This window comes from Rhinolophus hipposideros (assembly GCF_964194185.1).
Source record: "Rhinolophus hipposideros genome assembly, chromosome: 11".
Classification (NCBI taxonomy): Eukaryota; Metazoa; Chordata; class Mammalia; order Chiroptera; family Rhinolophidae; genus Rhinolophus; species Rhinolophus hipposideros.
In genome coordinates this window covers 62,393,492-62,421,241 of record NC_138057.1, presented here as the reverse complement: position 1 = coordinate 62,421,241, position 27,750 = coordinate 62,393,492, and the positions used below count along the sequence as shown (strand labels likewise).

Below are 27,750 nucleotides of genomic sequence, written 5' to 3'. Positions count from 1 at the left end.
GCAGCCGAGGGTCAGCAGGACTGAGTCGATGTAAAGAAAGATACCTGACCTTTCAACTTTGTGATGAAATTCACCTAAGTGGCCACCTGGCTCGTCTTCTTCTGAGATTGGCCGTGAAACATTACCTCAGCTTTCCCCACGCCCTGTCCTTGTGACAAAGGAGTCATTTGATTTAGAAATCTGTGTTGAATGGGTACTCTAAAACAATCACGAGTCCTCAGAAGCCAGCTGGCATTGAAGCCAGCTACAGGAAGAATTCAGTAAAACCTTTGGAAAGACCTGGGCTCATATTTTTAGGAAAAAGATGAAATAGTCATTTTTGTTTTGTCAAGTAAATGAAATACTAGATTAATTGCCCATGAGAGCTAGAAATTTTCTTTCTCGCTCCTGTTTTTATACAGACGGAAAAACTAAATGTTGAAGAAGGGAAACACAAGCCAGATCCTTGGTGCCCCAGCGTGTTTTCCCAGGCTCTTCAACAGTCCAGACACCCAGATGGTTTCAGTCCTTTGGGCAGCCATGTACCCGTGTGCAGGTTGGGCACTGCACAACTCTCAGGACTACTTTTCACACCATAGATAGCAGATGGCAGTCAAGGATCTTTAGGAAGAAGTACCATTTGGACCAGAGACCAGTCTGGGAGTTCCTCTGTAAGGCCCTCTTTCCTTTGCCCTCTGGTCCAAATGACAGCCCAGCATCTGTCTTTCTATCTTCTGACTCCTCTAAGAATGTTTCCTTCTTCCCAAGAACTCTTCCCTCAGCCTTGCCAGGGCCTAGATCCTTCAGCCCCACCCACTCCCCTCCTTCATGTCCCTCCTTCCCTTCCCCTTCCCCACCCCAGGGCCTCTGTGAACACATCCTGGTTCCCTTTCTTCCACACTTCCTGAATTCCAGGGAATGGGTCAGCATGACCTCTCTTCTGCCTTCACCCATTTTATTTAGAGCAGGTTGGTCCAGTGTTATAATAACCTTGAAGTGCCAGAGAGAGAGAGCCTGCACCATGCTAGGTGTACAGAGTGGCATTTTTCTGCGTGGATTGGAAATAGATATGGGATTAGAACAGGATGTAGATTTGAACAATCTCCGCCTTTCCACCTTGTGTGGCCTCAGGGAGAGAGAATTTGGTTGGAGCACGCGGCAGCCCTTAGCCTATAGGGAGGGTTGAAATAAGAGATGTGGAATCTGGAGCTCTTGGGAAGTTCAAGTTCACATGGTGGCAGAACTTTGCAGAAGAATATTTCCAATTAATGGTTTTCTTGAGGTGCTATTAATGCTTGTGAATATAGACCCTGTTGAAAAGGCAATTTTCTCCTCATTCTGTCTTCATAGCTCATTTTGGAGACTATAATTCTTCCATTCATCTCCGGGGCTATCTTTCTGATAGCCAGTTTATACCAGATCAGAGCGATGACTTTCTAACGAAGGTGGAATCTCTCCACGAGCAGCACAGGTGAGAGGAGGGGTGGGGGGGGGGGTACTGTCAGACCCCATGTCCCCTTGTGTTTGATGGGTTCTCCTTCTTTTGTTCACGAATCCTTTTTCAAGATCTTGGAGGTTGGCGAACCTTTGATGGCATGTAGATTGGGTATAACTGGCATTTCTGTAAAGTGTAGAATCCAGTAAGAGTTCACAGTGATTTGCTATGTTCTTTTTCAGGATGTCGTTGAAATCAGTTACCTCTTGAAGGAAGTGCCCTTTTAAATCTGACTGCTCCACAAATTGACCTTACCAAGCAAACCTTTTAACAGTTTACCACATTCAATAAAATGGGCCATTCCTTCAGGTAGGGTTTGACTAGACAGGCAGATGGGTCAGTCTGTAGCCCTCTCTGGCTTCAGGTCATGAAACTACTTCACTTCCTGAAGGGAGCCCCAGGTTTCCATGGCTGCCTCTAGCCAAGCCTCCACTCCAACAAATATGCCCCATCTGGCCTCTTCTCCCTTGCCTCATCTTAGGTGGCCTGCTGACCGGAAAGCTGGGTCTCGAGGGACCTCACATGCTTGAGAAGGCCATAAAAACAAAGGCCAAGCACCCAGCGTCCCTTCTAAAAGGCACTGCCAATCCTCTCTCCCAGAATTGCTCCCAGGCAGAAGCCAGCATCCTAAAATAGTACAATGACGTTTGGAAGTTTGAGGCTGCTGCTAACAGGATAGATAAAGGCAGAAAGGTCTAAAGAGCACGTATTAATTAAGCAGCTTGGGATAAGTAGGGCGGGATTTCAATAAGTGACCCGTCTTCTGTCTCTGAGTACTGAGAGCCTATTAAATGAGAAGTGTTATTTAATAAGTGAGTTTGCTAAATGAAGTCCTATTCAGTGGGCAAGAAGGAAAACCTGCTTTAGTAGAATTTAGGGTTAAGATGAATAACATAAGGCATTTAATAACCTTATAGTAATGCTATCAAATGTCTTAGATTTTTGTTAATTTTAAAAATTAGAGTGAGTGTCCTCTATTGGGTGAACTCAACATCTTCTCTCTTCTGTAGTGGGTTGAAACAGTCAGAAGCCGAATCTTGCTTTATCAACATAGCACGGACCCTCGACTTCTATGGAGTGGAACTGCACAGTGGGAGGGTATGTATTGGCGCATTTTGCTTCAAAAAATTAGGTTGATTTTTAATTTCTGAAAGTTTGAAAACGTCTTCTGAACTCTTGGGGGGAAAAAAGACCTTTTTTAGACATTTGAAAGTTTATAAAGTAATATTGAGTTTTGCTGTTTTTTTATCCAATTGTTTTATTCATGTTTGCCTTTGTACTTAAAGACTTTTTTTTTTTTAATTGGGGAATATTGGGGAACAGTGTGTTTCTCCAGGGCCCATCAGCTCCAAGTCATTGTCCTTCAATCTAGTTGTGGAGGGCGCAGCTCAGCTCCAAGTCCAGTCACTGTTTTCAATCTTTAGCTGCAGGGGGTGCAACCCATCATCCTATGTGGGAATTGAACCAGCAACCCTGTTGTTGAGAACTTGAGCTCTAACCGACTGAGCCATCTGGCCGCCCCTCCGGAAGCTCAGCAGCAACTCGTTGTCTGCAGTCTAGTTCTGGAGGGCGTAGCTCACTGGCCCATGTGGGAATTGAACTGGCAATTCTTGTTCAGAGCTCGCGCTCTAACCAACTGAGCTGTCCGGCTGCCCCAAAGATTTTCTACTTTTGTGGAATCAGGGGTATTAGAAACAAGTAATTTGTGTATAGCCATTTTATGCTATGGTTAAAGAAGCAAAAATGAGTATAAATCTATTTTCTAAGTAACACTTTCATGAGCTAAGGTTTTTACTGTTTAATCTTAGTGCTGCTCAAACTAGAGCTAATAACAAGTATCATTTTAAAAAATTATGGTATGATTATGAAAATCAAAAAAATGTTTTATATTGCTGTGACCTTTTAAATATGATTGACTAATATCTGTCGTCTCCTGAGGAATTTCTATCTGCCAGATACAGTAGCTTATTTACTTCCCACAGCAATGCCATAAGGTAAGTATTATCATTACCCTCGTTTTACAGATGTAGAAACTGATACTCAGGAACTTATCAGAGGTCACATAGCACATAAGTGGTGGCTTTAGTACATGACCCCAGGGCTGTCTAATTGGTATCTGACCTTTACTTTCTTTACCTGTAATTGACCCACATCATATCAAAGAAACAAATAATTGGTTGAACACATAGTGTGTACTAGCCATTATTCCAGATGCTTTTACATGAGACCATAATGTCTCATTTAAAGATTATAGTAACTTTGTGAAATCAGTATTCTTATCCTCCCATTTTACAGATGAGAAAACTGAGGCTCAGGGAAGTTGAGTAAATGACCAAACTTTATATAATACTTTTGCAATTTATAGAATCACTTCCTTCGGTCCCATAACTGGTGGGTGAGTTGTTACATAGGTACTAAAGTAGGAAAAAGATACTGGGTCTTACAAAATTCCAACTTTGGGAGTTGGCCATTAACTTTTATTCCAGTTGCAAATCATGTTTTGTCTCTAGTGGAATGTTGGGCTTTATATCTGCCTGAGTTGATCTGTGCTCTCCCCACCCCCAGTGCCCTTTGAGGGTCCTGAGGTCAAATGACTACCTACCTGGCTGACACCTCCAAGGTATCAGAGGGAGTTAGGTTAGCCCTGGCTATGCTGCATCAACTAAAACCCCCTAAATCTCAAAAACTTGATACCACAAAGTTTCTTGGTAGATCAAAGCCTGCAGTGGGTCCCAGTGACTCTCCAGGGCAGCCTTCTCCATGTAGTGACTTAGCACTCTTGGCTGCCTCTGTCTTAGAGTGTCACCCACTGACCACATGGCCACATGCATGTCACAAGGGATGAGGAAGCTAGAAGGTTGCACACTGACTCTTAAACGATTTGGCTCAGAAGAGACACACCATCGCTCTGACCATAGTACATTGACCAGCACTAGTCACATGCCCCTGCCTTCCACAGGTGGAGCTGGGACATGTGGGGATGGGCATGGGAATTGAGCGATCAGGAACTGTTCGTGCTGCCAGGGTTGAGGTGCAGACTGAAAGACCACAGAACGAAGAGATTTGAGACCCAGGTCACTAGCTCACCCAAACCATTCATTTATTTCCTTATTCTGTACTCAATTTTGATTTCATTTGCTAATTTGTTTTTTTGTCTCACCTGCCTACTATTTCCCTATATTTTAACCCCAGGTATTATGTTTAAATGCAAGTACTTAGAACCAGATTTGTTTTTCGCCTCGTTTTCACCATACACCTTTGGTTTTGCTTTAAGCATATGGATTTTCAGTTGGATACCCAATAGTGAATATTCTCTGGATTTTTCCATTCATTATATCGACACTGTTTCTTTGGTCAATTTTTCTAATTCCCACGTTCACATCACTGTTCAAAAGCTATCCAGGCCCTGTTCTACTTTATATCCTCTAGTTTCAGCTGGATAAAAACCCTTAGAGGTGGGTTTGATAATTCATATTGTACAAAACGACAAGTTGAGACTCAGTAGCCCAAAAACAAACACAGCTGGTAAGTGCAAACTGAGTCAAACTCTGCTCCTTCTTTATAATTACAAGTATCTGATAATAGACGACTCAAGGGAAGGAATTGTTTTATTTTAAAATTTTATCACCTTGTTTCCAAACACACTTACACAGCTTATAGTCTCTATATCTTCCTTCTGTATCTTCCTTCTGTATCTTTGTTGTGGCAATGCCTAGCACACAGGTTCTTAATAAGTGTTGAATTTATTGGATTTATAAGCAATGTTTATTCATTGGATTTAGAGTCAGCAGTTCTACATTTCGTTATAATAGCTAAAACCTTTTCAGTGATTTTCAGTGATGGAAGTTGAGATTTGTATAAAGCTGTGCAGAGGGCGAGACCCTTCTGATTTTAATACGATATCTAATGCGGATTGTTGAAAACTTAAAATTGAATGTTTATTTCAGTGATTCTGTGGAATGAGTGGGCTTGGCTGGTAAATTTCTAAACTGGTGGAACAGGTGTGGCTGTCAGGCAGCGTGCATTCCCTTTAGAAGAATCTGGTTCTAAGTACTTGGATCTTGAGTATCTGTCAAGAGGGAACTTTTGCCTGTTTTCCATCACGTTTTCTCTTTGGAGCGTATACATATTGCTATTTATAAAAGTGTGGGTGCTTGAATTACTGGAGGACGTGAGCGTGACCGTAACACACTGAATCCGAGGTCTTCCTTTTTACAGGATCTGCACAATTTAGAGTTAATGATTGGAATTGCTTCCGCGGGCATTGCTGTGTACCGAAAAAACATTTGCACAAGTTTCTATCCTTGGTAAGTGCCGACTAGTTCTCATTATTTTCTGATTCATGCTTTAAAAATATGCTAAACAAAAGTAATCTTACGTCTAATTTTAAACTTTTATTTTCTAAAGAGGAGATAGAGACTTTCTCCCAAGTTTTCACCTCTGACCTCTGTATTTGATCCAGATTCAGTGCTTGGGAAAGTTAGTTTGTGTTCTTTGGCATCTCCTTCCCCGCCGCCAGTCACCCTGTGGTTTGAGATGCTCTATGAAAACGTGGATAAAATGGCACAAGGCAATTGGAGTTAAGGAATCCTGAGCAGTGCATTGGCCAGGATTTAGAGAACTTTCTCTGGGCAGGAACTGTATTTTCAGTGCAGTTCCTTAGTGATTAATTGAACTTTTACCAAGTGTTCAGTTCTGGTCTCAAAGTTTTGGGGACCCAAGACTTGACTCCTCACAAGACAGCTCCACTGAGGAAGGCAGTGCTGTCCTCACTGGTCAGAAAACTTTGTAGTGGACCACTGGAAAGCACAGCACAGGCAGGCTCAGATTCTGGCTCCAAGCATTCCTGGTGGAATGCTCTTGAATGCTTAGGTGGTGTCTCTGAGCCTCCGTGTCTTCATCTGAAAACTGGGCATAATAAAGCGTACTTTTCAGGACTGCTGCAAGGCTTCGCTGAGGGACTGCTTGTAAAGCTTTTAGTAGGAAACCTGGTGTATAACAGATGCTCAGTTAATGGTGGCTGTAATCGCGTTGTTATGCAAATAATAGAGGCTACTTGACCCACAGCTGTGAAGTAACAGGCGCTGGGACGAGGATACAGGTCTGTCAGGCTGCTCTGTCTGTCCTCTTTCTGCGGCTCCACACTGCCCTCAGCTGTCTTCCCCAGGTACACACCAGCTCACGCGGAGCTGCAGTGTCACAAAAGCAGCTGCCAGGAAAGAGAGCGCGTTGCCTATGGTTCTTGTTATTTAAAAGCTACATCATAATCCAGTGGCCCTTCTGTGATACTTGGCTTCAGTCAGCTACTTGGTGTTTGGCCGAGGCGATGGGGCCGCCATTCTTTCTACACTGAAATAAACTCTAGGAAGCCGAGCACCCCGGGTCATCATGATCCAGGCATAGAGGACACACATTGGGAGGTGTCAGCTACAGCACCGCTGATCGCTGAGGTGCTTTTTCTGTGTTTTATTTTTTTTCAGGGTGAACATTCTAAAAATTTCTTTCAAAAGGAAAAAGTTCTTTATACATCAGCGACAGAAACAGGTGAGTTATATCTACATTTGCTTTGTCTCTTGATGTTAGCCATTTTTCAGCTCTTAGTCCTTCAGCGGGTGAAGGCAGTTTGCCACATGTATTAACAGGGAGGGAAGAGTGTGGCATACGGTGGGGAGAAAAGGGAAGTCGGAGCCTGGAGGACCCAGCAGGTCTCTGTATAACTCATCCTGCTTAGCTGGTAGGAGAAGTAACTTGCTTGGAGGTCAGAGATGGTGGGTCCAGGTCCTGGCTCTTCCCCTTACCAGTGAGGCAGGTTACTTAACCTCCCCGAGCCCGAGTTACCTTATTTATAGAAATGCAGTAACGCCCGCTTCTCAGGGAATCGTGAGGATTAAATAAAAGAGCACTGGTCAAAGCACCTGGCACCGAGCAGAGTAGCAGTAAATGTCACCATGGTCAGTTTCTCCCTTTGATGTGTTTAGAATGCACACTGGCCTTCGGTTGGTCTCCTGAGCGGATCCAAGCTGTCTAGATAACTCTGTTTGGTTATCACATGAGGGGAAAAGGACTTAGCAGTGAGGAAACTGAGGTTTCCACAGCTTCTATGTGGAGGAGCTGGAATTTAAATCAGCGGTTGCTGTTCTTTCCACGATACCATCCTCTGTCTTTTTATGCCACATATTTTTCACTTACTGTCACCACCATGTTCATGTCCCAATTTTTCAAAGATACTATGTACCTTCCTAAAATGGCTCCCCACCGCAGTGAACACTTAGAAATGAGAACACTAAAGCCCAGAACAAACAAGGACTAAAATCTGGGTCTCTTGAGCCCCCAATGCAAGATTCAGCATAGCCCCAAAATGCACAAGATGGTAATTTAACATGAAAACAGAAAACCTAAACGCAGGCAGGCTGAAGGTAAAGCAAATAAAGTGATTATTCTGTATGAGCACTAGATTTAACTGTGCTTTGTGGAAAGCAAATAGAGAAATCCAAAGTGTTACAGAATTTCTGTTATCTGATAGGTGAAAGATTCTCCCTCCAGCGGGGAGAATTTCCCAGAGCTAAATTTTCAAAGGAATGTATCAGGCAGCCCTTATCTGGTTACTCCAAATGTATCCAACCTAGAAATGTAAGCCCATTGGAAATGAAACTGTTCATGAAGGCCCACAGATACTGATAAGAGTACACTGTGGTCACCTTACCCTGTTAATAAGACGGTGAACAAATCCTGCTCCTGAGCATTCCTGTAACACTGAGTGGTGGCCTGAGGCATTCTGAAGCTGGTTTTCTGCTGTCTGTTGCGTCTTCCCTGATTGCCTCTGACATGGAGTAAAACGCCCCAAGCCCTTTCTCCTACATCTATGCAGATGAAATCTCTACTCTGTGTTTTCCTCCCAGACTGAATCCAGGGAACATATTGTGGCCTTCAACATGTTAAATTACCGATCTTGCAAAAATTTGTGGAAATCCTGTGTCGAGCACCATACATTCTTTCAGGCAAAGAAGCTACTACCTCAGGAAAAGAATGTTCTGTCTCAGTACTGGACGCTGGGCTCTAGGAACCCCAAAAAGTGAGTATCCCTTAGTCTCCACACCAGACTGAGATGTAAATGTGTCGGGTCACCACTGAGTACTACTGGGCATCCTCAGTCAGGGGAAGGGACACTGTTGTCCCGGGCCCTGCACGGAGCTGCGGGAGGATCTGGGCACTGTGGTTGAAAGGTCCCTGGAGGCGATGGTATCTCTTTCCGCACATGCTCAGCGACTACTCACATTCCCATCACTTGTTTCTGCTTTCTCAACTCTGCTGTCCTCAGAGCGCCCAAGCAGCCAGAATTGCAGCTGCTCCCACACCAGGTCACAATAAGGGAAGCATGTGGCAATGAGTCAGGGTCACCGTAGTGCCTGGCATATGGGCTTTCTTGGCCTGTTGCCACCAAGACTGCTGCTCCCACAGAACATTAATTCCCTAAGATGCTCTGCAATAATGGATGAATGAAAAGAAATACAGATTTCCAGAGTCAAGTGACTTTGGGATATGCTATCTATAACAACCACGAAATAACAGTAATAATTACTGCTAACAGTTATTAACGGCTTACTTTGTACCATGCACATAATTATATTTAATTCTTAAAACAATCCCATGTGTGTACTATTACCTACAGGAATAATTTTCAAAATATTTAATGAGTAATACGGTGAAAAAAAATTAACTTACAGATTTTCACCTTTTAAGTTAGATTCAAATTCATTCTCTAAATAAACTAATCTTGCCATTTATGTTGTGGTGTGTTCATGTGTTCCAAAACTGCCCCCTAAGTATAAGCTGTAGCAGAAAGGATCCAATTATTCTTACAGTTTTTAAATCGTTTGTTGGTTTGAATATTGTTTTTGTGATTTTGCATTGTTGATGTGGCTGTTTGACTAAAGAATGTCTCTGTGTGAGACAGTATATGATACGTGGGACTTTATCAGCCTGTTCTAGTGACTTCCCTATTATGTTGATAATCATTTAGTAACATTCTAGATTCAATAAGTAACAAGTTTCCTATTAGTATCAGTGATAATATTTATGGTATTATGCTCTCTCTCAGCTTCTGATAAACCAAGAGCAAATATAGTTTCAAATTTTTTTGCTCTTATAATACTATCTAGTATTATATACATTTAATAGCTCTACTACGGAATAAGTCAAGAGTACAGGTTATTGGAAGGTGGCGTTTACTTCGGTTGGACCAGCCGGCAGGTGGCATAGTGAGCAATTGAAAGCATGGACACTATTGCCGAGCAGCCCAAGTTCAAATGCTACCTGTGTCACTTTAGTTTTAATTTACTTTGCTGCTTCAATTTCTTCATCTGTAAAATGCAGCCTTCGTGGGGCATAGGGGAGGGGAGGTCTGGTTATCCATTGTAGCATGAAAGAGCTACCCCTGTTTTGGTGGCTTAAAGCAATAACCACCTTATAGCTCACGGTTTTGTGGATCAGGATCTCGGGAAGGCCTTAGCCAGACAATTCTTCCGCTCTATGTAGTATAGACTGGGCTTCTCAGTGATCTGCATCTGGTGGCTAGGCGGATCTGAGCGTCCAAGACGACTTCTGTCACATAACCTGGTGCCTTGATAGAATGATTGGAAGGCTGGACTCACATGGACCCCCCACCATCTCTGTGTTCTCAGGGCCTCTTCGTGTAGACTCTCCAGCAGGGTAGTTGGATTTCTTATAGAGGCTCAGGGCTCCAAGAGCCTAAGGCAGAAGTGGCTGATTATATTAAAGACTAAGCCCAGAACTGGCACAGCTACTATGGGTCACAGCAGTCACAGGCCAGCCCAGATTCCAGACTCAAAGAAACTGCAGCCATCTTTTAATGTGCCACTGGGGGTCACTTGGGATGTTGGGGCTGGTTCAGGGGGCACAGGTCAGCAGTTCTTTACTACAAATGTCAGCTGCAGCACACTGGCAAATTTCAGCCCTCATTATCTCCATTTGATAGATGCAGAAACTGAGGCTTAGTTTCCGTGACTTGCCAAAGCCTTAGAAATACAGCTAAGCAGCTATATATTAGGCCCCCTGAAAGATGCCACATAAAAGAAACGTGTTCAGTGTTTTGCAAGCTTATAGGACAATGGAACACTTTTGTTTTTCCTCCAAGAGTACCTATTAATAACCTGTGACACATACTTTGGGGAACTGCTACATTAAACCTTTGAATCATCTAGCTTGCTGCCCTCCTTCTGATGCCATGCTCTCAGTCAATGGTAATTTTGTTTCTGATGTAGATACTCCTAGCAACTGTGCTGCCAGCATTTTGATCAGGGTACAAACAGTGTTTCTCATTGTAAATTAGTACATTGCTATCCTAGGAGGTGTTTCTTGTGTGTTTGTATTCATTTGGTTTGTCTTCTGTTGTTTTTGTTGTTGTTGTTGTTGTTGTTTTCAGGCTGCAAGGAATGTGTAGCATGTTTTAATAAGACGTTGAAACATTGTTTAAAATTTAGAAATGCCAGAACTGAGTTTCCCTAAACTGGTTTCAAACTCCCATCTTCTCAAGTGTCTCATTCTCCAAGGGGTCTAGATAGCTAAGCTTTAAGTTCTCTAGGTACAAATAAAATTTCAGAAGTAACCTTCAGAGTAGCACAAAGAACATGACCTGAAATTCTAAACAGAGTCTCAGGACTTCCCTCAAAGAGGTATCAGTGATTTACAGGGACAGCTTCTGCTGATAGGATGATGGGAAGCACCTAGAAGGATGGTTAATGTTTGTACTCATGTCAGTGTAAGTCCGGTGAGAATTCCTTTAGCTCACTTGAACTGTATCTCTCTGTTATCCTGAAATTCTTTCTCATCTGGTAAGGCTTGGTTATATTCTGGAAGCAACTTGGTAGCTTGCAGTAGTAAGGACAAGAAAACATCTTCACCAAAAGAGAAAACATCGGGAAAAGCTAGGACAGAAAGGAATCGCTTGTACCCCTGTACTCCTCATAACCTTGGCTGAGGTCGTCAAAGCGTTCGTTATCCATTCATCCAAGAGGGAGTGTGTGTAGTCTGTTTGCTTCACTTATGCTGTAATTTCTTTCTTGTTGAACATGTTAGTGTAGAAAGTGAACCTGCATCTGGTTTTTCAGGTCTGTAAATAACCAGTATTGCAAAAAGGTGATTGGAGGGATGGTCTGGAACCCAGCCATGCGGAGATCCTTATCTGTGGAGCATTTAGAAACCAAGAGTCTGCCTTCTCGGTCCCCTCCCATTACTCCCAACTGGTATGTTCTTTTTTTGTACTACCCACTAGTAAGCACTTAACCTCTTTTGAAAATAAAAGTTCAACAAATTCCTAAATAGAGATGGCCTACAATCAGAGTCTACATTTGCAGGTTTGGCTATTGCAGAAGTAACTGTTTTCATGAGATGCACCAGTCTAGCTAAACATCGTCCTTTGTGTCTAATGCTGGGGTGTTCTTTTAAAAGTTACCTGGTCTAAATAAATTTGAGAACTGAAGCCTACCGAAATGCCCCTCTTGGAATGAGATGGCACATTAATGCCCCAACAAGTCCTGTGATAGAGGCACATTTCTCTGTATTTAATCTCATGTTTCCTGTTAACATCACACAAAATAAACTTTGGGGAAACCTAATAAAGATACATGATATAACTGAGGTAAGGATGTGTGTCCCTGAGCAACAGTAGCAAGTAGACATGGGGAAACAGCATGCCAACTTTTATGATGATGGACTTGGCTAAAAGGAAAGAAGTGGTAGTTTGTAGCTGAAAGACCCAGCCTCAGATTTTGGCTCTTCTGTTAATTAACAAGTTTCTTTACCTCCCTAGTCTCAGTCTCCCCATCTGTAAAAGGATTATAAAAAGCGCCTCACGTGAAATCCTAATGTACAAGTGCATTAGTAAGCTATAAACACAGGATGAGGTGGAATTATTTATTATAACGTTCCCCAAAGACATCTGGCCATGTTTGCAAATGCCTCCCGAACAGCCAGACAGTAGCAGCAGAAGGGGGAAACCAAGCCGGAAATCGCCCCAGTTCCACGCTGGAAGAAGAATATGGCTCTCTGTTCATTTCATGAAAGACAGGTGAACCTGTAAATTTTCGAGCAGGGGTCTGCTAGGACAAAGGGACCTTGTAAACATAACAGGCAAAAAAGGAGCTCTGGTGCAGTGCCACTGGGCAAGGACCTCCCCCTGGAGCCAAGTGCCCTGGGCAGGGGTGGTGATGGTATTTAGCATTAGAAATCTTCACAGGACTGGGTAGATTTGTTTCTTGGCACCACATTCGTAAGTGGTAAACTTATGCTACAAAGTAGCAGCATAATTTGTCTGAAAGTCTCTTTCGGCAGCGAAGCCAGAGCCCCAGAGCAGGAGCCCAGGACCGCATCCAGGAGGCCAGCGGGTTTGATGTTGCCACACCCTTGGCCGGAAGCTCTTATTGCTATTTATAGGTCCTCTCCTGAGGAGTCACGAGCCTTTCTACTCTACTTTGGACACAGTGTTATTGATTATCCAGGCTCAGGGGATTGCGAATAGTGCTGGCCCCGACAGCCCCAAGGAGCAGTGGCTAACATGGGGAAGGTGGGAAAACTGAGGGAAAATAGAACTTAGAAAGCTCAACGGCCTGGAATCACCCACCGCAAGAGCCGGTGCCCAGGTGCTGCACGCGGCATCCTGAGAACATTGCCTCATCTGCTTCGTTCTCAGGAACAGGTAGGTACAGCCGAGGCGCACAGAGCAGATGGGACTTGTCTGCGGTGACACAGCCACGGCTGCTAGGGGCAGAACAGGGGGATGCTGTTACATGCCGCCACTGCCCCAGACGGGATACATTTTTACAAAGCAGACGTTTCCTCTTGGATCAGGTGAAATGCACAGGAAGGGGTGTAGTTGAAATAAGCTTTTAGTTTTGCCAAAACCCGTACCTTGGCTTCCAAAGCCTGTATTTATGCTGTTCAAAAGAATCAGAAAAATTGTCTGATCAGCAGTCAGTAGTGACCTATTATTTATTTATGCATTGAGGGCTTGAGTCCTTCCAGAAGAATGACTTACCTTAAATCAACACCCCATGCCTTCCCAAAGGGCACAAACCAATCTCATCTGCCTATTTATAAAGCTGAGCCTACTGTGGGGGGGCTGTACCTCTGGCCTGAGATTGTCAGGGACCCATGTGGCTTCTGGTGGGTTCTGGTGTAGTAATGGGTTAACCAGCTCTTAATTTCCATCAGCCTCAGCCAAGGCCTTAGAAAGGTCAGGGCACAAAGTTAGATCGCTGATGCCCGATAAATGTTTTTAAGTAGAATTTGCTTTCAACGCTTCACGCTCCACTTTTTTCTACCCAGGAGAAGTCCTCGGCTCCGGCACGAAATCCGAAAGCCACGGCACTCTTCTGCGGATAACCTCGCCAACGAAATGACCTACATTACCGAAACCGAGGATGTGTTTTACACCTACAAGGGTTCCCTCCCCCCGAAAGACAGCGATTCCGAGATTTCTCAGAACCAAAGCCCACACCGAGAGTAAGAAACTTGTGTTACTCGCTTTTTTTTTTATCTGCTTGTTTGGGCTGTGGAGGGATTTTCTCAGACCCAGGTGGCAGGTTAAGAGGAGTCAAGGGCTGAAGCCGGCAGCCAGCTCCCTAGAGTGCTCTGCTGGGACGAGAAGAGACATCACCCTCCCTTCTCCTACAGGAAGACACGCTGTGTGCCTGAGGTCTAGGGTTTGCACTTCAGAAGACCTCCTGTTCTCAAAGTACTTGTTAGCTCTCTTAAATAGTCTCCTCTCTAGTTAGTGAGCAAAGCCCAGTGTAAGTCCTTCCACATTCCAGAAATATAGACATGTTAACCGTTGTATTATTTCTCTAGATTGGCCAAGTTGTACCACTGCCTGTTTCCAGATCACTAGAAACATGCTTATTTTTAGCTCTCCACAGACAGCCTTCTCAGAACCACAGTATGCCCTCAGCATTTTTGTTTTCTTTTTGGTTTTAATGAATAGATAGTATGAAGAAAAACACATGCATAGAATATCTCAGATTTTTCTGTTCAATTTTTGTCAAGGACAGTTTGCATTAAATTCTTTCTCTCCCACTTTCCTTTTTTGAATATGACCAACTCCTCTCACATCTCAAAGCGGGGGGAAGGGGTGAATCTCTCCTAAAATATTGGTTTGAGTCCTATTATTATTCAATAAGATATATCGAATTCACCAGTCCCCTCTTTGACTTAATTTCCAGGAAGCTTGAACTCCATGTTACACTGCATTGAATTAGCTCTCCTTGGCCCAGGTTTCTGTTGTCCTTCCTCTTTCTTCCTTGCCTTATTGATGGGTCTTATTTTTTTTTCTCTTGTTTTAATGAATTCACAGTTCTAGCATATCTATGCATTTTAGAGTAAGCTATCTCAAACCATTTCTTGAAGTGGTCAAGACATAGATCATAAAGAAATAAAATGACGGTTTAAGCTAAAATACAGTAGGAATGGATCAACTGTTGGGAAGTCAGCTATAGTCCTTATGTAACCCTTCTGTGAAATCCCATACTACGTGCAAAATAACATGAGGCCTCTGCCAACAGCATAGGGTTAGCAAGGAGGCGCTTCAGTTAAGCTGTAAGTTTTTACCACTCTAGCTACTGGTTCCAAGCATTCAATGCATCCTGATCAGAGCCCTCACAGGTGAGTTGCAAATCTTGTTTCCCACTTATGTGTGAGGTTGCTTCCTCTCTTGCTGTCCCTGACCACAGCAAACGTGGTTTCCAGCATATCTGTGTTCTTAACACCTCTAGTTAAAAAATCCCTCTGGTCATTATTTTCTTGTGACCTGAGCTTGGATGATGCTTTTGTTGAAATGATCACTGTCTCTTGCTCCAGCTTGCAGCCCTGTCGAGGCTACCGTGGAAGGATATGAGTTCCTTTGTGTGACACTGGCTTTGCAGTTCTAGAAATACAAGGCTCGAATGCAGGTGTGCATGACTTGAACCAGTTTGAATCTGCAGTGGGGCTCTGGTGCTTTGGTGAAAGGGCAGGGTTTAAGGACTGACCAGGGGCTGGGGGAGGCCCAGTCACAGCCTGGCGTCAGGTGTTCCTCCTGTGCTTTGCATTCTCCTCAGGGAATTGTGGAATATCTTCGCAGTCCAATACAGGAGCCACTGGCCACAAATGGCTGCTTGAATTTAAGTTCCTCCAAATGAAATTTAAAATTCACTTTCTCAAGCCCCGTTTCATGTAAGTAATTTCCAGCCCTGCTCACCCCTACGCACTGCACATCGATTCTTTCTGAAACTCCTCCAGGAGACCTGTGTCATCCTGGGGCACTTTTTATTTTGCAGCTAAGTGTTAAAAATAGCAAATAATGATGATTCCAAGGCATCCTTCCTTGTGTGGCTTTGCCAGGTGTACTAGCTGGCAATAGAAGCTCCCGGAGTCAAGTTAGCAGCTCATAGAGTCAAGTTAGCAGCTCACCAAGGCAAGTGAGCGACTGTGCTTGGAAGGTGGGATGAACAGTTGAATAATTAGAGCCCTCCCCCCCCACCTCAGTTAGGTAGGGGACCTCTTCTTGTTGATGGAAAGCCGCCTTCTGCTTTGTCTTCAGAAGCAGCGGGCCTGCCTGAGAGTCTGGGGGCTCTCCATTGCCCAAGGTATGAAGGAAAGCTCAGTACGTGGTAGAAAAAAAATACTGTGGTGTACTGTGGTGGTTGCTTCAGAGAGCATTTGCAAAATGTTTAAGAAACGCTTGACATGTTTTATACAGCAGATTTGTGTCAAGACGCAAAAAGAAGGATTCTGTCAGAGAAATCACATGAATAATATCGCAGGCAGCGAGGAGGGTTCCTTTTAGAAAGAAGAATTAAGTGCAATGTTCTGTACCCATTTAAGCAAGAAGAAGAAAGAGGAAGGAAAAGAGTGGGGAGACTACAGCTATAAACCCAAAGTGGCAAAGCTCAGGGTCTCTGAACATCATCTGAGCTGATGAGTCACCCGCATTTATAGCAGCACAGCAAAGTTTGTGATTGTAGTTATGAATCCTTGGCAGTTTGCTTTGTGCCCAAGTAGGCTGTTCCTCTCAAGGTTCTCCCAGCCATTCTGTGCTCCTTTCCTTGCTTCAGAGCAAAGGCCAAAATCTGCAGAGAAGGAGGTTTCCTTCATGACAAAAGCAAAAACAACCAACCACCCCCACCACCCAGACAAATTGGAGGGGACATTCCCTAAAGGAAAAATGACTTTGCAGAACAGACTCCAGAGAAAAACAAGTTTTAGGGCAGATGTGGGTTGTACGTGGAGAACTTGGCTATTTTTTTTTTTTTATCACAGTTGTTTTGATGGGTCCCAGGACGCTCCTTGTGTGTGGGCTTCGTGTTGTCATAATGCCTGTGCCGTTTGCTTGTCTCTTTCTTTAGTTTCCTGTTCCACGGGACAGAGGACAGCTGTCACTTTTTATTTCAGAACTTCTGTGCACATAACAATGTGAACGCATTTAACGCTACTACACTTAAAAATGGTTAAGATGACAAGTTTTATGTGTGTTTCACTGTTACTAAAAATTTTGTAAAACAATGATTTCTGTGCGTCTATAGGGACTTTGGCAAATGGCTTCTATTCTGTCACACTGCCATAGTGAATGCCTCCTCGCCAGTGGCCTGGTCAGAGCTGTGAAACCCTCAGTGGGAGCACAGCTTCGCTCTATTTCACAGGTTTGAGGCGGGTGGCGGGTAAAGATCTTTGTAATTTTCTAGGGCTTAGGAAAGAGTGGTGATGGAAGCATCACATGGGAGTCTTTTTTTCACGTTCAGTCCTGCTACTTTTAATTTCTTTAACATTGCCTTCTTCAGAGAAGTTAATTCTGTCGTGGATTTTGTGTCTGAAACGTGTCCCATGTATAGTTCTGATGCATCTGTTTCCCGAGGGCAAATACCTGTTGGTCTGCCTGTCAGCCTGTCCCTGTCCCTTTATCTCCAGGGCGCTAGGGGTGGTCTGTCTCTCCCCAGCTGCTCTGGCTCCCGGAAGGCAGTGACAGTCCCCCTTCCTCTGACAAGTGACCCCTCCTGTCTCAGAAACAAGCCTCTTCTGCTCCCTTCTCCCCAATCACTAGCGTCCTCCAGCCACACTGTCTTATTACTTCGCTCATCCTACTCCTTTCACAGTTATCCCATGGAACCCTGGCTCTATCCACAGCTCCCCTCGGGCTCTCACTCATGAGCACTTCATGCCCTGCCCCAAGGAGGGAGGAAGCCCTCTTCCACCCGTGGCGTCCGTGAGCTGCGTCCAGCTGCCACCTTCTCATTGCTTCTTGTCATTCAGATGGTGATGTCCTCCTCACCATCTGTTCATCCTCCACGCTGAGCGGAACGTTACTGCCGCCTACAGGGAACGTCTGTACACAGCTGATCAGCCCAAAAAATATCGTCATGTGTTTAATATATTGCGATCTAAAACTGACCTCTCTACCCCTACTTAGAAAATAGGATTGGGCACATAATGACTTTGAATATATTCTTGTTAGTTCTGTGGGCTTTTTTGGATAGACCATTATGTTTTATACTGAAAAAGGAAAATACTTTAAAACGTGATATGATGTAATCCATGCATTCAAAAATTAAAAATTAAGTATAATGAATATAAAATACATTAGAATTTTACTAAAATCTGTTCTCTTCTGCTTTGTCACCTTGATCTTCTGAGTTTTATTTACATGCCCTTCACCTTTTCCTTTGCTATCACCCTCCAGAGTCTTCCAGATGTTTGAAGTGTGTATGCCACTTGCACCTTCTTCATATTCAAGTTCAGGTCCTCCCGTAGAACGTTTGCTAAACCCCTTTTGGCTTGATTTTGTCTAGCAATTGCCAAGCAATTACGCTTTCGCCAGTAGGGGGTGCTCTTGTAAACATTGAAACTTGGCAAAGTTGCCCTACTTGGGGGAATTTTTTTTTTAGCTTTGTTTTAAGTAAAAGTCTCATCATTTTTAGTCTGACAACTTGCCATTAGTATGCAGCTTAAATTCCAAAATATCCTGTCTCTGAAATGTCTTCCCATCCATAACACTCCTTCTTGAGCCAGCAACTTGAAAACCTTAAGGTCAAACTCTTCACTTGCACCTACCGTGTTGCCCTGAAATAAGACCGAGCCGGACCATCAGCTCTAATGCGGCTTTTGGAGCAAAAATTAATATAAGACCCAGTTTTATTTTACTATAATATAAGACCGGGTCTAATATAATATAATGTAATATAATATAACATAACATGACATAACATGATATAATACCAGGTCTAACATAGTATAATATAGTATAGTATAATACAGGGTCTTATTAATGTAATATATGATAAGATATGATAGGATATGATAAATGATATATGATGTGATATAACATAATATAATACCGGGTCTTATATTAATTTTTGCTCCAAAAGACTCATTAGAGCTGATTGCCCAGCTAGGTCTTATTTTCTTTTCTTTTTTTATTATTTATTGGGGTGACAATTGTTAGTGAAATTACATAGATTTCAGGTGTACAATTCTGTATTACGTCATCTATAAATCCCATTGTGTGTTTACCACCCAGAGTCAGTTCTCCTTCCACCACCATATATTTGATTATTTTCGGGGAAATAGGGTAGCTATATTCGTACACTGGTCTGTTCACTGAATTTTTATATTCAAATAAATTGGGGGTTGTGAATCATTCTGTATGAATATGATACAGATTTTACATTTAAAGTAAGCAAATTTCAACTTGCGAGGAAACAGAGAAGCCCTAATTTAATGAAAAATCCATGGATAAGGGCTTGAAATAAAGATTAATAAGAGGCAGCAGCAATTGTCTTTTGTCTGTTTTGCTGAATATCTTCATCTGGTAGAGTCTGGAAAACATGAGGAAACCCCCATATTCTGTAGGCGTTTTAAGGCATCTTTTGCTGGGCCTATAGCTCTGGACAGGGTCTCGTGTGGGTGTGCATGATGCAGAGAAGTTGAGTGTCCTATACAGTGATGCTGAGATGGTTGATCCCTGTAGCTCTGTGAGGTTAGAGATTGGGGAAGCGCAGGTCTTACCTTTGGAGCAGACTTGGCCTGGCCTGCAGAGGAAAGAGGTGTGCGGGGGCTCATGTCCATCAGATTTCCGTCTGTTAAGTGAGGGGGAAACTGAGTGATCGTGGCCAAATCACTCAGCTTCTCTTGACCACAGTTTTCTCATCTGTGAAATGGGAGTTGGACCAGATGACCACAGAGACCTATTTAGTTCTAATAATTTCAATTCTCTAAGACAGCGTTGTCCAATAGAACTTACTGCGATGATAGAAATGTTTTATAACTGTGCTGTCCAGTGCAGAAGCCACTAGCTACAGCTGGCTACTAACCATTTCTGGAATGTGACAGGTACATTTGAAAACTTTCTAATCTGAATTTATGTAAATTTAAATAGGCACATGTGATTACAACATTGGACAGTGCCTCTCTAAGATATGTAAGGACCTATATTAGAAGAAAAAAACATACAGTCTCAGTGTGGGCAATTAATAGAGGGCACAGGCAAATAATGCAAACTGGGAATAGTATAAATTGCCCTGAATATGCAACATTAATCCCATTTCCTTGAGTAGTAGCTGGCACATTTCCCTGTCACCCTTTTAATGTAGCTGGGAAGAGAGCTGTTTTCAGCAGCTCCCGAGTCCTCTCTGCCCTCCTGCCCCTTTTCCCCAAAACTAAAGGTGGTGATATTTAGGCCAGCTGGGGGCAAGGGCAGCCAGTGAACCCTGGGTGCCGGAGCCCTGAGGTTGACCTTTGAAGCTCTTCTAAGGTTCCAAGGATTCATGTCAGCGGTGGGATGCCAGGCCTCAACAATCAGTAGTGTTTTTACTCTGATAAAATATTAATCCCGTTAATAAAATATCTCCTCCTTCTTCATGACGAAGGAGTCTATCCGAAAATAATCCAGCACCAAGCTGCCTGACCCGGAAGTCATCCGGTTCTGTGTCTCCATCTTCAAATGCTCCAGGCTCCTGCTCCCCAGATGGCGTCGATCAACAGTTGTTGGAGGACTTCCACAGGGTGACCAAAGGGGGCTCCACCGAGGACTCCAGCCAGTACTACTGTGACAAGGTGAGCTCGCTCAGGTCCTGCGCCCTGCAATAGCCAGGTGACCGAGCCAGGTGACCCACCCAGGCTCCCCCACGCATATGCACCTCATGGGCAATTAAGTAGTTATGACTAAAAGAAAATATCACCAACCAGTGGAGAGGGAAGGAACATAACTGACCACTTTCCAACCTTTTCCAGAATGATAATGGTGATGGCTACTTAATCTTGATCCGTATTACACCAGATGAAGATGGAAAATTTGGATTTAATCTAAAGGTATGCTGTATGTATTTATAAGAAAGTTTTATGCTCTGTAGATGACAGTTTCATTTCCATTGGACACGTGCTGCATACTTGAGGCTGCCTCAGGAAATCGGCTCAGGCCTCAGAATTGGGAGGTTTATTGTATGGCTGTGGCAGCTTCCTCACACCACGTGCCTGTTCTGTGCTTGACGGATGCTCTGCACTTACTTATATCACCTTATTGAGTTCTAAGCAGGGAAGTTGGTGTTTTTAAACCCATTTTATAAATGCATATTAGGACTCAGAGTGATGAAGGCATACAGTGGTCAAGCAAATCTCCCCCTGAAGAGGGGTTATGAAGAGAGCCCCTCAGCATTGCTGAACTGAGAAGATAGAACAGTGGTTCTAGTGGCAGGGTTGTTTGTGCAGCCATAACCCTCCTCTGCCTGCCTCTAGGCAGGGTCTACAAACTATGGCCTAGGGGCCAAATCCCACCTGTTTTTGTAAATAAAGCTTTTTTGGAACATAGCCACACCCATACATTTACAAATGGTTTCTAGCTTCTTCAGCAGTAGGTGGTAGAGTTGGACAATTGCAACAGAGCCCTCTGTCCCACAAAGCCCAACATATATACTCACAGGTCCTTTATAGAAACAGTTGACCAACCTCCGCCCTACAGCACAGTGAGGGCAGGTGGTCTCTGCTGCCCACCCCATAGCGGCCACCATACATGCCTCTCCGGTACCCCAGCAGCCCTGCTCGTGACCTGCTCTCTGAGGTCAAAAGCCATTGTAGCGTGCGACCTTTTCTGTGGCTTCTGTCTTCTCCACTGAAAACTCGCTCTCCCACAGCACTCAGAGGCTATGATTTTGGACTCCTTTTCCTGGAGATGGTTGCCTTTTTGAAAGGAGCTTGCACATCCGACTGCGTCTTCAGTTCATGGAATGTGCCGATGGCCACGGGAGGCTTCTGAGCAGTCCTCTCGTTAGCCCAATATTCTCAGTGGGCTCAGGAGCCTTGTAATTGTGAAAGGGTTCCGTTCCCTGGGATTAGAACAGGATTAAGTGAAATTGGAGCCCTCTCCTATGCCAGAGATCTTGCATGTGTTTGTTGCTATGAAGTACTCAAGTTTTTGTTTGTTTGTTTGTTTTTCATCTCACATGTTTACAGGGAGGAGTGGATCAAAAGATGCCTCTTGTGGTATCTAGGATAAACCCAGAGTCGCCTGTAAGTAAACATGTTCCATTATGTCCCATATTTGTTTTCCCCTAAATCTAACAGATTTCTGTTTTGGTGTCCTGTTTCTCTTTTGCCAGCAGCAAAAAGGGTGTGTAAATGCATGCACATAGATGGAAAGAAAGAACAGAGCCCATGTTTTCCAGAACCTGGCTGCTCAGGGTGGTCCCTGAAGCTGTGTTCTCCTCAGCACCTGGGAGCTCATTAGCAATGCAGATCTCAGGCCCCGCCCAGACCCGCTGAACCTGAGTCTGCACTGTTAACAAGATCCCCGGGTGGTCTGTGTGCACATTATAATGTAGAAGTACTGCTCAAGGGAAAGAAACTGAGGCACTGAGTTTCCTGTTCCCACTCTGAGTGGGCACATGGACCCTGTACCCCTTTCCACAATCCCATCCCCACCCGCGCCCTCAGCAGATCATTTGCTTTTTTAAAGCAGTGAGCACCAAAGAGTCACAATGTCTCCTGAGAAGGTACCAGTTTGGGGGTTTTACTCGTAAGCAGCCCTTCAGCTGGCAGTTTCCTTTTTCTTTCTGCTCATGGCCCCTCTCAAATAAGGAGGCTTTTATTCTGACACTGTTCAGTGCATTGCTACACTCCATAATGGCTTCTGCCTTTGGTATTATGCTTACAAAGGCTTTCTGCACTGCAAGATAAATAAATACTCACTTTTAGCTGACAAATCATTTTTCGCACAGCCCATCTAGGAAATAAAAGATCAGAAGCATCATGGTCATTCCATTACATTAATAAGTGAAGGTTGGCTAAAGATAAATAAATACTCGCTTTCAGCTGACAAATCACTTTCTCACAGCCCATCTAGGAAAGATCAGAAGCATCACGGTCATTAACGGCCTGTTAATAAGTAAAGGTTGGCTGCCCCAGAGAAATGGCTTCTGTGATTTTCTTAGCCTTATTCTGGAGTGTTTCATAACTTAACGTTCCACTTCATTAAAATCCCACAACCAGCCAGCTGCCATGTCGTCATAGCAGTGGATGTAAAAATAATGACGATAATACCTGACGAGGAAGAAAGGAGAACTTGATCATGGTCTCAAGTGTCGAGGCTCGGAGAGCATCCTCGTTCTTCCCTTGAGGACTGTGCTGTGCTAACCGAAGAAACTCGCTTTCCCTCCACGCAGGCGGACACCTGCATTCCTAAGCTGAACGAAGGGGATCAAATCGTGTTAATCAATGGCCGGGACATCTCAGAACACACGCATGACCAAGTGGTGATGTTCATCAAAGCCAGCCGGGAGTCCCACACGCGGGAGCTGGCTCTGGTGATCAGGAGGAAAGGTAATAGGCACCTTTGGGGGGGCGGAGCCCCAGGGATGCTGCCTGCGCAAAGCAGGGTCTTCTCTGGCCTGGCATTGGTTTTGAAAATGTTGAGCTTGTAGCCACCATATGAAAATCGAGAACTTGCCATAACCTGAATGTCTGACTTCTCACTTGAGAAGTTGGAAGATCTCCCCACACAGGGCCCGGCCCCTCACGGCCAGTCCTCTGGAGGTAGGCAGCACCCACCACCCCCTTTCTACAAGGCATGAGCCCCTATCCCTCGTAGCTGCCTGGCCCTGCAGGCAATTGCATTTTCAGCCGTTTGTGGAAGGATCAGTGCATTTGGTTTTGTTGGAAAGTCAATAAGCCGAGGGGAGCAGGGGCCTGGCTCCCTTGCGATGGTTCTCACTCTACCTCCTACCAGTTGAGGGACCTTGAGGGAGTTTCTTAGCCCGTCTATGTTTCAGTTCCCTCTAATGTAAAATGAGGATAAAACAGCCCCTACCTCACGGGGTTCTTGTGAGGATTAAATGATACTCATACTGGAAAGTACCTAGAATGCTGCCTGATGCGTGGTAGGCGTTTGAAGGGTGGCTACTATTGAATACCGTTACTGTTGTTACAAACTGATGAGCCGAGAGTCCTTGGCTGCTCCTTCCCAGCCTGAAAGGCCGCAGCTATGCGCAACGCGTGACTCAGAGCCCTGGCCCTCCATCTCTGCTCTGGCCTCACAGTTGTAGGCATGACCCCACACCCCCACATTCCTGCCTTCTCTCTGTTCCCTTCCGGTGCCAGCTCTCATCCCCCCTCCTCTGTGAGGCCTGACGGGTCCTCCAGGTCCCTACCCAGCCCCCCACCTCCCTGTCCCCACCAAACCCCAGTACTCTGCTCGGCGCACAGTAGGTATTCAGTAGTGGTTGTAGCTGATGTCTGTGGAGCGCCGGTGAAATGCCTTGCTCTGTGCTAATTGCTTTACATGACTATCCTCGTCAGCTCTCAGAACACTCTTATAAGCTCAGTATTGTTATCCCCAAGGGAGGAAATGGGGAAAACCAAGTCAGAGAGGCTAAGTTGCCCTGCTGCTGTGTGGTGGGCAAGGCTGCAAGATAATAGAGAACGAAGGATTCCAGCAATTGGGAACAGGCCCGTCTGCCACATGGTGTGCCCTTTGGTACGCTGGCAGTCGTAGGGGGCCAGTGGGAGAGCAGTCTGGGCTGTCTGAGGTGAGGAAAATGGATGTTTTTAGACTATGCGAGCTAGAGGGGCAGTGCCACTGGTCTTCTGTAACTGTAATGATAATAAGCTTATTTTTTAAATAAATGTTTAAGTACAAAATATGAGTTGATTGAAAGAAAAATAAGTAAACAGCATAGGGAGTAGTTGATACGACAGAAGTCACGAAAGTAGCAAAAGAGCTCAGCTTCTCTAGTCAGTGAAAAGAATGTGGTCTTCAGGGTCAGACAGATATGGACCAAATTCCCGTGTCCCGCCCTGACAGGACAACTCCTTTGTCCTGAGAGTCAGTTTCCTCATCTGTATAATGGGGATAATGGCAGCTGGGTCAGCATTGTGAGGATTGAGTCTAACTCTGGGGAAATGCACAAGTTGTTACTTTCCTCTCTTTTTCTGTTACCTTGAAGGTAGTAGGGAGCCAGTGAAAGGTTTTGAGTAAGGGAGTGACATCCCCTTCTGGGTAGAAAGGGAAAATTCAGAGATGATCCCAAAGTTTCCAATCTGAAAGACTGGAGAAGGAAGTCACTGTAGATGGAAAGAGGCATGTGAGGCTGGGGAAGTATTGTGAAGGTGCAGGGCGTGGGGGTCCTAGGTTATATTTATTTATTTGGAGTCTGACATGAAGGGAGGATTCGTACTGAAGAGGAAGGGCTGAAGCACAGAGATATTAGGCCTAGAGATGTTTACATGGGAACATCCCACCTGAAAATGGCCATGAGTTAGAGACTGACTGAGTTCTGGGGACAGTCATGTCATGGAGAGTGCCCCAGACCTCACACCAGGGAAGTGCCTGTTAGAAGGGAGCAAGGGAAAAGGAACCCAGGAAAGGGTGGGGGGATGGGTAAAAAAAGAACCAGGTCCGAGAGAACAAAGGGAGAAGATGTGTTTTCTTTAAAAACATTCTTTCCCTTTCTCTTACCTTTGGCAAAAGCCTCGGAGTACTAAACACCATCATAAACTAACCGGAATAGTATGTCGTTTTGTATAATTGACTCATATTGAATCAGTCAACAAGAAGCAGTGTCTTTGGTGAAAATGATTACTGTGTGCTTAATCATTTAATAAGATGTTTTAAACCGTCTGCATTCAGGTGTCATAAGTGTAACTTGGGGGTACAAAATGGATCACCAGAGCTTTGCCACACACGCCAAACTCACCCTTTCTTGTCCATTACAGCTGTCCATTCAACGGGTGATATCAAATCTGAAGATGAACTGAACCAGCTTTTCCCAGAGGCCATTTTCCCTGTGTGTCCAGAGGGTGGGGACACCCTGGAGGGATCCATGGAACAGCTAAAGAAGGGCCTCGAAAGTGGGACAGTGCTGATCCAGTTCGAGGTAAGAACAGCAGGGCCGCCTCCCACGGCCTGCGTCCTCGAGCCAGCCATGACACTGGGATCGTGTGCCCATCATGGGAACGCAGGAGGGGCTCTGCATCAGAGCCGTGGAGCGGGCCTGGAAAGCCGGGGATGGAAACCACAGCCCGTCACTGAACTCTGCCTCACCCTCTTGTTCTAGTACCGTACGGTAGTCATGGAGAAATGTGTCAGAAATCGAGGAGGAGGGATGTGAGCGTATTTAGCTGCCAACACAAAAGCATGAGAGGCCCAGCAATGGAAGGTAGTGGAGAGGCGTGTGGGTGAGCGCCCGAGGGAGACTGCAGGAGCCCCGTCCCCGATCCTGCCCGGCACACTCTGTAATTTGGAGCAGGTAGTGTCATCTCATAAAGGCACAGCAGCTTGCCTTCCCAAGTCCTCCAGAACCATGTGAATGGGAGTAGAAACCAAAGCCAGACACCATCTTCCTTCCCCAGGAGGGACCGCCACGCATAGGATTGAGACTATCGACAAAAGTACAGGCAAAGACTTTCTACAGAACAAAGTAGGACCAACGAAGGCTCAGTTTTTAAGTCACTTTTACTCATCTGATCACTAACAGAATGAAAATAGAATGTGTTTATTCACATTTTTTAAAGGTGGAAGAAAGCAGAGTAGTTCATGCTTATTGCTTATTGCATGAACAACTCTGCTTTCTTTTCTACCTTTAAAAAATGGGAGAACAGAAGAACAAAGAAAATAGGCCAATAAAAGAAAACAGATCATGATTAGTGCCTGTATACAGTCTGGATTCATAAATTAGGAAAGAGAGTCTCACATAGGATTCAGAAGCAGACATCCTTAATGCATTGTTTATCCATATAAAGGAAAAAGTCAAAGAAGCAAAACTAGGCAGTTTGTCAAATGTATGTGACTGTACATTGATTCAGGAAAGAAAGAGGGAATAGTATGAGTATTAAGCCAAAAGGAATGTGAAACAAAGAATTTTGAGTGAGAGGTTTATTTTATAATGGTGTAAGGAATAGAATGTAAATAGAGTGCATTTTTAGAGCAATGTGTATTGAACAGCTGTAAAAAGGGAAAACCCATAAGAAAGATGAAGATAATGACCTCATCCACAAAAAGAAATCAATAGGGAATTTTAAACTTAACAGCCTTGGCAGATAATGTAGACAAAAAATAAGTTCATATATTGTGGAAGTGAAATCAGGATAAGCAGATAGGAATAATATAATTACTTGGGTAGAATGATAGACATACAAGTATACTGAATATCTACAGAGAGAAAACCCTTTTTTTCCAGTGGCCGGCAGGAGGCCAGATAGGCTTAAGATTTTAAAAGAAAAAGTTCAAAATTGAAATATACATTTGAAACACTAATACTTAATATTTTAAAACACTATCCAAAATAATTGAAACAAGAACTTAAAAGCCAGATAATGTATCAGTTTTATTCTTTTTTTGCTATTGGAGGGGATGTGAAAGGGGAAAGACACTTGCAGTCATTCATTCATTCATTCATTCATTCATTCATTCATTCATTCATTCAGTGAGCCTGTATTAGGTATCGCCCTTCTGCCAAACACTGGATCAGGAAAATGATGAAGGATGGAGAAGTGGGATTTCTGGCCCCAAGAAGTATACAATCTAATTTTGGTATATTTGTGTGGGGGAACCGGGCTGTATCATGAGTCCCAGAAACAGCTAAAGACCAAGATAGGGCAAGATTTCATTGCACAAAATATATGTTTTCTAGAAACTGGAGGTGAGAGGGTTCCAGAATGTCTTCTGGGGTGAGATGTAGTATTAATAGAGGATGGATGGGATTAAGTGTGGAATGGAGGGAGGGTATTCCAGGACAGTCACGACATGA

The 27,750-nt window shown here is 44.2% G+C and overlaps 1 protein-coding gene across 8 annotated transcripts in view; it reads left to right on the top strand.

Moving 5' to 3' along the window:
- PTPN3 (protein tyrosine phosphatase non-receptor type 3) overlaps positions 1-27,750 on the top strand; it is a 129,046-nt gene that overhangs the window by 81,413 nt on the left and 19,883 nt on the right. For 6 of the 8 annotated variants that reach the window (XM_081065489.1, XM_081065490.1, XM_081065492.1 and 3 more), the window contains 12 exons: positions 1,330-1,450; positions 2,485-2,572; positions 5,693-5,781; positions 6,955-7,018; positions 8,374-8,546; positions 11,602-11,736; positions 13,817-13,993; positions 20,383-20,569; positions 20,747-20,824; positions 21,962-22,018; positions 23,170-23,326; positions 25,718-25,878. In XM_081065489.1, the coding sequence (XP_080921615.1) occupies positions 1,330-1,450; positions 2,485-2,572; positions 5,693-5,781; positions 6,955-7,018; positions 8,374-8,546; positions 11,602-11,736; positions 13,817-13,993; positions 20,383-20,569; positions 20,747-20,824; positions 21,962-22,018; positions 23,170-23,326; positions 25,718-25,878 (1,487 nt within the window). Of the gene's footprint in view, positions 1-1,329; positions 1,451-2,123; positions 2,287-2,484; positions 2,573-4,299; positions 4,549-5,692; positions 5,782-6,954; positions 7,019-8,373; positions 8,547-11,601; positions 11,737-13,816; positions 13,994-20,382; positions 20,570-20,746; positions 20,825-21,961; positions 22,019-23,169; positions 23,327-25,717; positions 25,879-27,750 lie in introns of those variants that run through there. The other 2 variants (XM_081065496.1, XM_081065495.1) reach the window with 2 other exon arrangements.